Source organism: Sturnira hondurensis, unplaced genomic scaffold (genome assembly GCF_014824575.4).
Source record: "Sturnira hondurensis isolate 20B ecotype Veracruz unplaced genomic scaffold, ASM1482457v3 Scaffold0022179, whole genome shotgun sequence".
Classification (NCBI taxonomy): Eukaryota; Metazoa; Chordata; class Mammalia; order Chiroptera; family Phyllostomidae; genus Sturnira; species Sturnira hondurensis.
In genome coordinates, this window is record NW_028094810.1 from 1,527,589 (window position 1) to 1,539,665 (window position 12,077).

Sequence of the window (12,077 nt, forward strand, 5' to 3'; positions counted from 1 at the left end):
CAGGTTAAGACCCTGGAGAGCAGCAGGCTGACCCCCCCCACCCTCAACAAAGTTTTAGCTTGTTGCTTTTAACGTTCCAAAGAAGAGAGGTGACCAGTCTAGAATTCAAAGACTATGTTACCCCAGGATAGTCAGAACAAATGGTAGACAGGGGTTAAAAACAGAAGGCAACTGAGAATGACTTCAAAGCACCTTGGCCCGATGATCCATAATGCATTCAGCAGTCGGGGCAGAAACAGCCAGATCCCTGTCCCACGGCCAGTGCGCTCAAGGGGGCATACATGTTCGAGCTTTGCCCCTTTGAGTGTCTTTCCCACAATGGATTGTTCCCCCTAAATCGTATGCTAAAATAATTATTTTAAAAAAAGAATGACTATTTAAGATGTATAATTTTAATATTATGTATGTGACTATATAAACGTTTATTAAAGTTTTAAAATTGGCCGTGTGGTTCATTACATCTGTGATGGTGTTTATATTAAATAAAAAGTGATCAGAGAAAGGCTGAGCTATGCTGTCCAGTCACGCTAGTTCACTCCCCAGACTAAGAGTCTTCTTGTCCACATGGCCAGTGCTGAAAGGCCCTCCCAGCTGGAATGAGGTTTGGCCTGTTTTAGAACTAAGACAAAGGACTAGGGGTCACATGCAAGTTTCACAGATGCTCCCGGGTCAAGAAACCATCCCTATAAATAAGGAGTCTCGTTCCAGGCCACCGAATTTTCCCATCTTTCTCTTCCCGCTTCAGTTTCATTCTTTAATAATTTTTCTAACCTTTTGAGATTAAAATCTGTCAACTGCTCCTGGGAAGAACTGCTGAATTCTCTCAGGAACATAGAGGAAGCTGCTTTTTGACAGCCTTTGATTAAAAATTTCTTTTGGAGCAATTTTAATTGCATTTTCACTGTACTGTTTTGAGTGTTTATTATCAAACCCTTTTTTATTTAATAGCAGTTATTCCCAGAGGGAGAGGTATTACAAATATTTAGCAACCACAGAACTTCCAACTAGGAAGTGTCCAAAACACTATAAAATGAATCAAAACAACCAAGTAACAGCCCAAGAGACTCCAAGCCCTGCAAGGGCCGAAAGCCAGGCTCACCTCGCCCCACACCTAGCTGTGCCCGCGCTCAAACTCCCCGCTCTGCGGTGCAATGTGCCAGGCATATCCTGGCATCCGAGCGGCAGCATTTCATCCAGTAAAAAGACCATGAAATACAGAGTCACAGAAGAGTTAGTGACTCTTAGAATCACATTTAGAAGGGAAAAGACACAGAGAAAAAGTATTCTAAGTGTGCTCATCACTCTGACACCTTAGTGAACAGAATCCTTACCTTTTGATGAGCTTGATAGATTTGAAAGCTTCGTCCATGTCTCCGACAGCAATGAAGTAGCTGAAGTTGAGCATAGCATTCCGGGTGGGCTTGTCGCAGTCCTCCAGCCCCACAAAGTCTCGCAGGGGCCTCCTGCCCACCATGCAGTGGTGCCCGGAATCCACCTGGTTGTCTCTGTCTGCCTCTCCTGGCTGAATGAGAAAGGGCTCTGTTTACCCATCAGTTCGTGTCAAGCTAATGCCTACACAGAGCCTTTCTCACATGTCAGCTATGCAAGCCCTTCTGCAGACGATGTGGATGGTCAGCAAAGTCCTGACAAATGCAACAAAAACCTGTCCTCTTTTGAAATTAGACATTTTGGCTCTGGTTTTCAGACAGCGAACAAGTAAAGGCATGCACAGGAACTTTCAATAGTTATACATAAAATGGTTGTGAAAATCCCCACCTCCCAGGTTTGTTATGTAAACTAGAAAGTTTTTACTATTAAGTAAAACATATATATACACACACACACACATGCGCAAGGTCTAAAATAAGTAATTCCATCATGATTTCTGTTGGAATTTTCCAAAACGATAACCTGGATCAGTGGAGTGCCCTCCACTGGTTTTTCTCTGAAGAACTGCCGACCTTGGCTCCCTACACAGCTGTGCAGAGAGAACGCCCTCCAGTCTGAGCAGGAGCACAGTTTTACAGGCTGCTGCCTGAGGCCTCTTTATACCTGGCACCTGGAAAAGCAGCCCTCTGCGGGGACCTGCTCCCTTGAGTATTGGCTTCCTTCCCGACTGCTGGACACTGTACTTGCCTGCACGCCCACCCGCTTTCTTCTGGGCTGGGGCCCACACCCCCAAGCCTCTGTCATTCACATTTGTTTCCTTCTCCCTGCAGGCTCAGTTTCCCTGGTGTATACAACACTCCCCTGTGTAAAAGGGGGGTCATGATCCACCCTCCTGGGACCCAATGCTCCACACATCACTGGTCCTGAATCTGCTGCTGCTCTGTGACTTCTGCAAGGCTAGCCTCCACCACCTGCCTCTGGTGTAGCTCCTGGAAGCTCTTCTATCTCACTGATGCTTCTCAAGTTCACCTGTGGTCCCCAACTTCAGGGGATGCTTGACCAGGGCCTTGAGAAACTGGTAGAATGTATCAGACCCAGGTGTAGATGGCAAGACCCTTCTAGGCACAGGGCAAAGCATAAGCAAAGGCCCTGAGGCAACCTACAGTCCAGTCCAATTTCATGGCTGTGTGTAGGTTAGGTCACACCAGGCAAGAGGCTGAAGTTTAGACTGATTTTGCATGGAATGGAAAACTTTCAGAAGTCTGCACGTGTAAGAACAACCAAGCACTGCTGGCTGTGGTTTAATGATCACAGACAGGACCTGATGCCCATCAGCCTTGCTATGACCTAATCAGAGCCTGGTTCCTGTGTGCACTCAGGAACCCTCACCGATGTACGAGCACCTGAGGGCCCTGCTTCACCTGCCCCCTGCTTCAGCATTTATACCCACTCTCATTACAGCTCTCAAGGGAGGGGCTGAGCCACGAGCCCTGGCCACAGGTGGAAGCTGAGGATCCAGGGCCGTGGACTCTCAAGTGTGTAGACAAGAGCTCCCAGGACATGGCTGAGGGATGTAAACACAGGTCGGCAATCAGAAGGAGGGCAGCATTTAAAGAAACACAAGCATCCGGTGGCAGCCTGTTTGTGCCATACATCTGGCCAGGATGAGAGCCCTGCTGAGTGACATGGGTGTACTGCTACCCATGAAGAGCTGATATGGTGTCATGTCCCCAATAAACCTGGTTTAAGAGGGCACGCAGGTCAGGTGGGAAGTACTGTCGAATGGACAACTATAGCTTAAAATAAAGGAAAAAAGATCCTGAGAAAGGGGCAGTTGAACTGCCACAGGATAAGTGGAGAGTCGTCTTATACTGCGCCACACACGCCTCCTCTCCTGGACGACTAGAACAGCGGGCACAGCAAAGACAAGGAACGAGAGAAACACTGCATAAATGTGAGGCCAAAACCAAAGTCAATGATGTGAGGAGAACAGGGGAAATGCGACAGAAAGAATATAACTGTCTCTCACAACTTTCTGAGTTCTCATACCAAAGACAGATAAAAATGCGTAAGGAGCACTACACAATAAAACTCAGAAAATGCTAGTCTGATGGAACTAATCCATTTCAAACTAGGGATAGAGAACACCTGCGTGGGCAGGACACAGGGATTCTGGGGTTCGGGGATGACATGACCCCATTCCCATCGTGACAAAGATCATGCTATTTAACACAAGTAAATGTGGATCTATACATTATTCATCATGTCAATGGTCATGCCATGTTGTTTTACGTGGTTTTTTAGGGATGGGTAAACCAACTCACTCACACTATGATTCACGCAGTTTCAGTAGAGTCTTAGAACCACAGAGATCAAGGGCCACGGAACAGAGGTGACCGAGTCCCAGGGAAGGCAAGTAACTTGTCCAACGTAACCACGCTAGGCATGACCATGTGAATGCTAAAAACAACGCCATTCTCTCACAAACTTAAAGACCATACCTGTCCCTGGCCAGGTAGCTTAGATTGTTATAGCCCCAATATGCCAAGGTTGTGGGTTCGATTCTCAGTCAGGGCACATACAAGAAGCAACCAATGAATATATAAATAAATAGAACAACAAACTAATGTTTCTATTTTTCCCAAAAATCAATTAAAAAAAACTACACATGTATGCAATGTGCACAAATGTAGGTGAGTACAGAAACCTGTTGAAAGGCCACAAGCCAGCCTATTCACAGCAACTACTTCTGGGGGCTGGTTCTGTGGAGATTTGCATCACCTTTGGTCTTTATTTCTTTAATTGTAGCTTCTATATTTTCTACAGTGGATATGGAATACATAATTTTAAAACCACAGCTAGACTAAAATAAAAGAAGTCGGCTCTGGCTGGTGTGGCTCAGTGGATCGAGTGCCAGTGTGCGAACCAAAGGGTCGCCAGTTCAATTCCCAGTCAGGGCACATGCCTGTGTTGTGGCGGGCATGCAAGAGGCAGGCACATATTGATGTTTCTCTCCCTCTCTTTTTCCCTCCCTTCCCCTCTCTATAAAAATAAATAAAACCTTTAAAAAAGAAAAGAGGGCAGGAAAGCTGCAGGGTGTGGTGCCCTCAGGGGAAACACTGGGAGGACACCCTAGTGTTGCCAGGACCCTCCTCCTTAGCACAGCTCTGTCTTAAGAGCAAAGCCAAGTCTCACAATTCTCCTAACCCCAAAGACCCCATATTTGCTGGAATTTTAGGGGACAAATCAGAGCACATGGTTTGCCTTGTTTAATGAGCGGTGAAAAGAGGCACCTGACTCCAGAGCTGGGATGCCTGAGCGCAGCCCAGGAGAGAGGCCCGAGAACCCGGCCCGGGGCTCACAGAACTCACACCTTTGTTGTGAAGTAGTAATGGGGCACTTCCATTCCCAGGAGAGACTGGTAGGCGGGCGGCCGGGGGAAGCTGTCCTGAAGCAAGAAGCCATGCTCCTCGGAAATGAAGAAGGACAGAATCAACATGTCCGCCTGGGAGGGAGGGAAAATATTGTTCTGTTTTTAGTCTGGAAATACACTTTACTATTTACAACTAATTCCCATTTTCACTGACGAGGTATTTACATAAATACATGGAAGACAGAAGATGAGGACACTCAACACAGATAATCCACTCTCCTCCCGGCATGTGGCAGACACTCCAGTCCCCACCGCCATCTGCTGCTGTACTCCGGAAAAAATGACGCATCTGCTGGAAGGGTGCGCCACATCTGGTTCCAAACCCACCAGGTCCTTCGCACTGACTGATTTCCTTGTGGCAGAGGCCAGTCATTCCCACCCAGCTAGTGAAACTCAGAAGAGCCCTCAGGTTTCAAAAGACACCCTCTTCCGATTCTTCACCCAGAAAAACTATGACGAGAAAGGTTTTGCCACCACTTTTAAGGGACAGGGAACACACGGTGAAGAGGTGAGTGACCCAAGGATCCCGTCCTAAGGGACTCAGAACAGCAACACCAGGCTGCAGCCCCTCTGAACGGGAGCTGAGGGGCACCAGAGNCACTGACTGATTTCCTTGTGGCAGAGGCCAGTCATTCCCACCCAGCTAGTGAAACTCAGAAGAGCCCTCAGGTTTCAAAAGACACCCTCTTCCGTTTCTTCACCCAGAAAAACTATGACGAGAAAGGTTTTGCCACCACTTTTAAGGGACAGGGAACACACAGTGAAGAGGTAAGTGACCCGAGGATCCCGTCCTAAGGGACTCAGAACAGCAACACCAGGCTGCAGCCCCTCTGAACGGGAGCTGAGGGGCACCAGAGCTGTCCTTGCTGTGTGAATTCTTAGTTTTCCATCGCATTCATAGAAGACCAAGAGAGCTTTCTGATCAAAGTGCTGGGAAGTGCCCCTCACTCCTTGCTCCTTCACTCAGTATCAATTTGCACACTCTTATCACTTGTCTAGACTGTCACCAGGCCCTCTATCTTGAAGAAAACTCCTCTGGCAATGTCTTTGCTTCCCTCAATCCAATGACAGAGATGCCACCTCAATACATTTCCCACTCAGTGTTCCAGAACTGATGACTGGACTTGCTTCTGAAAATCTTAGAATATGGACACTAATTGCTGAAAACCTCAGCAGGGTCCAAACCCTTACCATCCTGGGGCGGAAACTCCTTCGGCAGGAAAAAAGCCCCTACGGTTGGAGGGCTGCTGTCCTTTGCCAATTTACTGAGGACCCTACACACAAATGTTCTCAGGAAGAGGTAGGTTAGAAAGCAGCACAAAAAGCCACTGGGCTTTCCTAGGGAACGCTCCATGTCCTGTCCCACGAGACACAAGATGTGGAAAGTGTCAGGGTTCTGACCCCTGGGCTGGGGGATGGGTCCCTGAGGGCCATGGGCTTGGGAGAGGGGGAGCCTGCAGAGCTTGGGGAGTAGGGTGGCAAGAGCAGAGAGCAGTGCTGAGGTGAGGAGGTTGCTTTGGTCAGAACTGCCCTGGTTTGAGAGTCACAGCAAGTCGTGGAGTAAAAGAGGGGTCAGCATGCTGCCTCAGGGATTCAGTCACAGGATGTGCTAACATCAAAGGCTTGGCTGAGGTAACAGGAAAGCAGAGTGTAACATTGAGTCAGACAAGACCCACTGGGTGGGGCCAGCCTCCTTGGGGCACGCCCAGAGGGGCGAGGCCGCACAGGCATCCTACAGAGGGGCGATGCTCCACCTGAATGAATTTCTTTGTAACTTTCCTGTAAACTTCATCACCAAGATTGTGAACCCACAGATGCAAAGTTCCCATGCCACTAAATACAAATGAGGGCCGTGCAGTACCGTGGGGTCAGCGCTGTCCTCGGTCTGGGCCTTCCTGTCCACGGGCTGCAGTGGGGCTCCTGTTACCTCCTGCACGGCCTCACAAACGAACAGCCTGGGCTCGCTCTGATCCCAGAAGTGGCTCACGGGAGCAAGGTGTGCCAGCTTCTCATGGGCAAAGGCATGGTTCCTGAAACACAGAGCCATCTGGAACACTGAGAGTTCCTGACTTAGCCTCTGGCAACACCTTCAGGCCAGTCTCCAATCAGTGGCAGCAGGCTTCATTTGCCCAGATTAGGAATACCTTTGCACACCAAGTTTTGATGCAGCCTGTTTGATTACATTCTTTTACATTGAAACAAATGGGTCGAAAGAGTCCCAGGGGAGTCTGGTTGGAAAGAGAGACAATGAAGCTTTGGCTCTAGAAGTCTGGCCAGTGATAGGGGACTCAAGAGTTAGAAAATTTTAGTTTATAATAGCTAATAAGCTTAGTAATCAATGCATGTAAAAAGCTTTTGTTCCAGGAACTGAAGGTATGACCCACCCTGACTCCAGAAGACCATAAGCAGTTCCACCTTTGTTCCCCAGGAGGAATTCGAGCAATTCAAGACGATATCTGAGGCACTGCACTCCAGGGCGAGATGACCACAGCCCAGGACACAGCTAAAGACCTCTGCCTGGGGCACAGCTTAAAACTGCCATCCAGGGTGAGATTGCTGGGGCTCTTTTTTAAATCCAATTAACTCCTCCCTGAATTTCAAAACTCCTTACCACACCTTGTTTATTCCCTGCTATAAAAACCTTGGCCTGGAAAGAAAAGACAAGATATCTGTTAGGGTATGAACCCATCATCTTCTCAGATCACAGGCCACATAAAGATTCAATTCTTGTCTCTGCTAATATATTGGGTTTGATAGTGACAGGCAGCCGGCACTCCAGTGTCTTTTCTGGTTTCACAACGTCCCTGATGCTGGCCCCAACGGCCAGCACCACTGGGTGGGCCTGGGGGGGGGGAGCACCCCCTGCTGGGCAGTTCCCTGACATGGGTTCCAGTGCCGGCTGTGACCTGTGTGATGTGGTGCATTTATTCCTGGTCCCTCCACTTCTCACCCTCCCCATTTTACGGCCCCAGCATGCAGTGAAGAACTGCAGGGAGAAAAAAATGGGTTGTGGGCTGGTGTATCTCTCCACACTCTGCCCCATTCCCCTCTTGAAACGTGAATAAAACTTTGCACTTTTCCTTTTCTTTTCTTTGTGAATTCTTTCACAGCCTGCATCACCAACTACCCTAACGTTTTGGTGGCCGTAAGGGGGTAAAGGGAACATTCTCTATTTCTCCCTCTCTTCCACCTCCCAAGACCTGTGACTAGGGGAGCAGGGGGCAGCCGAAGCTCAACCCAGGCTGACCCCCTAACCCTGTCTCTGTGAGGCTTGGAGAGAAGATTCTAATCCTTTTCTGTCTCTCCAGACTCTGCGGAATGCCTCCTCCTCAGCCCACTACATAGCCAGCGATTGGCCTGGAAATTACTGGAAAGCAAGAATAGAAGACTAAAGGCCCCCACAGCTGCAAGCAAAGGTAACACTGGAGCAAACTGCAGCAAAACCGACCTCCAGGTGTTGAGAAGCTCCTAACGGCCCAGGGGCCCCACCCACACACACCCCCTTTTGTAATCCATTAAGAATTTAAAGCCCCGACCAAAAAAAAATGGGTTGGGTGGCAAAGAATGGATCAGATGTCAAAAGAAGGCAGGCAACTGTATCTCAGCTGACAACCACCTGGAGGAATGTGACAAGTCAGGGAGACTCCATGTGCCCGAGCCTGGGACTTGCCCTATAGGAAACTAGCAGCCCTCACAGACGTCACTGCTCCAAGACTGAGCAGAAAGCAGGGCAGGCGGACAAGCATGGTGGTTTAGACGGAAGCATTTATGGGGACCGAATAAGTGCCAGGGCCACCTTTGGACTGGCCTGGTGAGGGGTGTGGTGGAGCCACAGGATGTGGCTCGGAGATTCCAGTAGCCACTAGGAGGAAGCACCAATGGCAGGCAGAGTGTGAAGGGGAAAACGTGACTCAGGGACATTCACAGTAAGAACACTGGGATTAGAGCTATGGAGAGTGGGGGTGAAGGGAAGGGTTCGTTCTGAGGTTTGAGGTCAGGGGACCTGGAGAAGTGGTGCTTCGGGCAAGAACGGGGTCTCTGGGGAGTGAGGCTGAGTTGGGAGTCTATTTTTGAGGTTACAGCGAGAAACTCCAGGGACATCTGGAGAAGTGGTGCCAAACTTGGCAAGAGATGGAGATGTGTGTGTGGGTAGGGCCCCCAGGTGAAAGGAGGTTTGGAAAAGGGACTCTGAGGCTTGGAGAAGGGTGGAACTGTGTGGGGCAGACTGGACAGGGGCAGGCGGGGGCTGGGCCAGGAGCAGAAGGCACAGGGCAGTCAGAGAAAAGCACTGGCGAGGCCACGGCTGGCGGCTTGGCCCCTCCGCACCCCAGCAGCAGGCTTTTCGCCCCTGCAGTCACTGGGGCTGCGCACACACCCCCGAGCTCGGGCCACGCGGCCGCCCTAACAGCAGCCCTAACAGTGGCAGAGTCGGCTCCCACAGCCCGCACAGCTCACTTTAACGCCATGCGGCACTTCACGCAGAATTAAATGTGAGCTGTAGGTGGAAAAGTATAAGCACTTAAATTCTATGAATATTCTCCCAGTTGTAGAAGGAACTACACATATACGTAACATCCGCAGTTTTCCAAACTTTTTCATCTTGTGGCATACGTATACTAATTACTAAAATTCTGTGGCACACCAAAAAACATATTCTATTTTTGCCAGTCTGACAAAAAAAATAGGTATAATTTTGACTCATTTGTACTACATGGCTATCATTATGTTTGTTGGCTGTTATAATTTTTTAAAATTTGATATTTCCTAAATAGTCAGGTATTCTGTGTTTTTTTAAAATATTTTATTCATTTATCTTTAGAGAGGAAGGGAAGGAGAGAGGGAGAGAAACATCAATGTATGGTTGCCTCTTGTGTGTTCCCCACTGGGAACTGGCCTGTAACCCAGGCATATGCCTTGACTGGGAATTGAACCACGATCCTTTAGTTCGCAGGCCTGTGCTCAATCCACTGAGCTACACCAGCCTGGGCAGGTATTATGTGTTTTAAAAATTCTTGCAATACCATGACCAGTGTGGCTCAGTTGGTTGGAACATTGTCCTATAAACCAAAAGGTCACGGGTTCGAATCCGGGTCTAGGTCCATGCGCAGGTGGTAGGTTCAGTCCCTGGTTGGGGTGTGTATCAGAAACAACTGATCTGTTTTTTCCTCACACTGATGTTTCTCTCCCCACCTCCCCCTCTCTCTAAGATCACTGAGCACGTCCTTGGGTCAGGATAAAAAAATAAAATAACAATAAAAATTATTGCGACACACTGGCTGAAAATTGCTGTTACATGAGCTCCCTGGAGAAAGACAATTCTTTTTTCTAGGAACACATTCCCTACAAGACACACGCAGCCCCCACCATCAGAGATGCTGATGGTCCGAGGCTCACTGCGTTTCTCTCCGTCATGCAACCTGGCCATTTCTGTAGGCACCTCAGACACAAACCTTTCAGGAGCTACAGAATTTCAGAATCTTAGAACCTAGAAAACAAAGATTAAAGATCCAAATCTATCCCGATTGCCCAAGCGTGTTTCTGTTTCCCTTTCTGCCTTTACCACAAATAATTGCCGGGGTCTTTCAACGTGTGAGGTGTAACTTAGTGAAACCTGCCTAGACATTGATGGAGTATCGTCTGCAACAAAACCCTCCCAAACCCATCTTACTTCTTACTGTCCTGCCCGTTAAAGGACAACGACTCTCTCTGATCGACCTGTCCTGTCTTGAAGTCGAGGATGGTCACCGAGTCCATTTCCACGTCATAGAAACAGATTTTGGAATCAGGGCTGCTGTCAGCCTGCAGGACAAGAAACCAGAAGCTCTTGGTGACAACACACCCAAGAAAACCATGTCCCAGTGTTACTGACCCGCAGGCCACACTGGCCAGCGTACTTGTAGCATTCAGAATTTGAATGTCAACTTACCTTCGTCCCCACTGAACGGGTGTTGAACTGCTGCTACTTCATAATTTCAGAAAATTGAAAAGAAACCCCAAAATAGTGTAAAGGCAGATTACAGCTGTCAGCTGTTCTTGATACTGACTTGAGTGCAAGGCTGTTTTGCTGAGGTGAGTTGGCCAAGGGAACAAAAAAGAATCTGGATTCTGATAAACCAGTTCTGATGCAGCTGCCTGAGGGGTGGCTTGGGTGTCCGAGAAACTGTTCTGCACCCAGGAGGCTGCCCTCCCGCCGGGAATCTCCTCCCAAGCATTCTGGGCTCTGAATTCTCCTCCCGCCTGCTCACCAGCCTGTGCTCACCAGCCTGGGAGTCCCCCAGTCCCTGAAGACATTTGTTTTATTTGGTCAACCCCCAGGGTGTCTCGTTTGCTCTTCCTGAGTCCTGGACGCTCTGCCAGAGCAACCAGAGCAGGAGCAGGGGCTCGGTCACAGCTCAGCCGCCGCATCCTTTGACGAAGAACTTATCTCAGTCTCTTCACTCGTCAAACAGGCAGCATTAGGTGCCAGATGCCACAGCTACTACCACGACCACCATCATCTCTTCTTCCTTCTTGACCCTCACACAAAAGGTATGTGTGCACACACACGTGCACTGAGATGATGGAAAAAAAACTGAGAAAAGGGAACTAGCTTGGTTGCTAGGGGCAACAAATGCCAAGAACTTAGGTCAGAAGTTTTATTCTGTTACAGTTCACATCCTGGCTCAACATTACCTCATCTGGGCGCCTCCTGACCCCCCTGGAGAGCAACTCCTGCGTCCCTCTCTCTCCGCTCCCACCAGGGCTGTAAGGAACGCACTCGTTTGCCTCATCCTTTGATTAGTATCTGCTCAACCCCAGTGGAGGGGCCGAGTCCTCTCGTTTAACTAATCGGTTTGTATCTACAGTGCCCAGGAAAGCACCTCGGATATGGAGGGCAACCTCAATCCACTCTTGAATGAATGAACAAGAGCTTGAACATATGAATGAAAAGATAGCAAACACTAGTAGGTGTTGAGGCACCGGCCACTTAGAAGGAGATGACCGTGCCCTCCGTCACCTTGTGTTCAGACCCCCCACGTGGCTGCACACACCCTGATGTTACTGCTTCTCTAAGCAAGAGGTGCAAAGGTGCCTTCAACAGTCCCATGGCCACCCCCGCCCCTGCCTTGGGCTGAGAGAGTTTGCCAGGGCAACGAAGAGACAAAAAAGAGGAGAGTGAGGGGCTCAGTAAAGAAGAAACCACTGTTTCTGATGACATAAGAAATGAAGAAAGGCAGGAAAAAACAGAAGTTGTGCAGGTGAGGAGGGCACGGAT

At 48.9% G+C, this 12,077-nt stretch overlaps 1 protein-coding gene across 3 annotated transcripts in view; it reads right to left on the minus strand.

The window, feature by feature from the left end:
- The window catches only part of IFT140 (intraflagellar transport 140), a 94,384-nt gene that overhangs the window by 48,848 nt on the left and 33,459 nt on the right, over window positions 1–12,077 (minus strand). For all 3 annotated transcript variants that reach the window (XM_037034666.1, XM_037034664.1, XM_037034667.1), the window contains exons 15-18: window positions 10,491–10,621; window positions 6,684–6,852; window positions 4,763–4,894; window positions 1,332–1,522 (exon numbers count right to left, since the gene is read on the minus strand). In XM_037034666.1, the coding sequence (XP_036890561.1) occupies window positions 1,332–1,522; window positions 4,763–4,894; window positions 6,684–6,852; window positions 10,491–10,621 (623 nt within the window). The remainder of the gene's footprint in view (window positions 1–1,331; window positions 1,523–4,762; window positions 4,895–6,683; window positions 6,853–10,490; window positions 10,622–12,077) is intronic.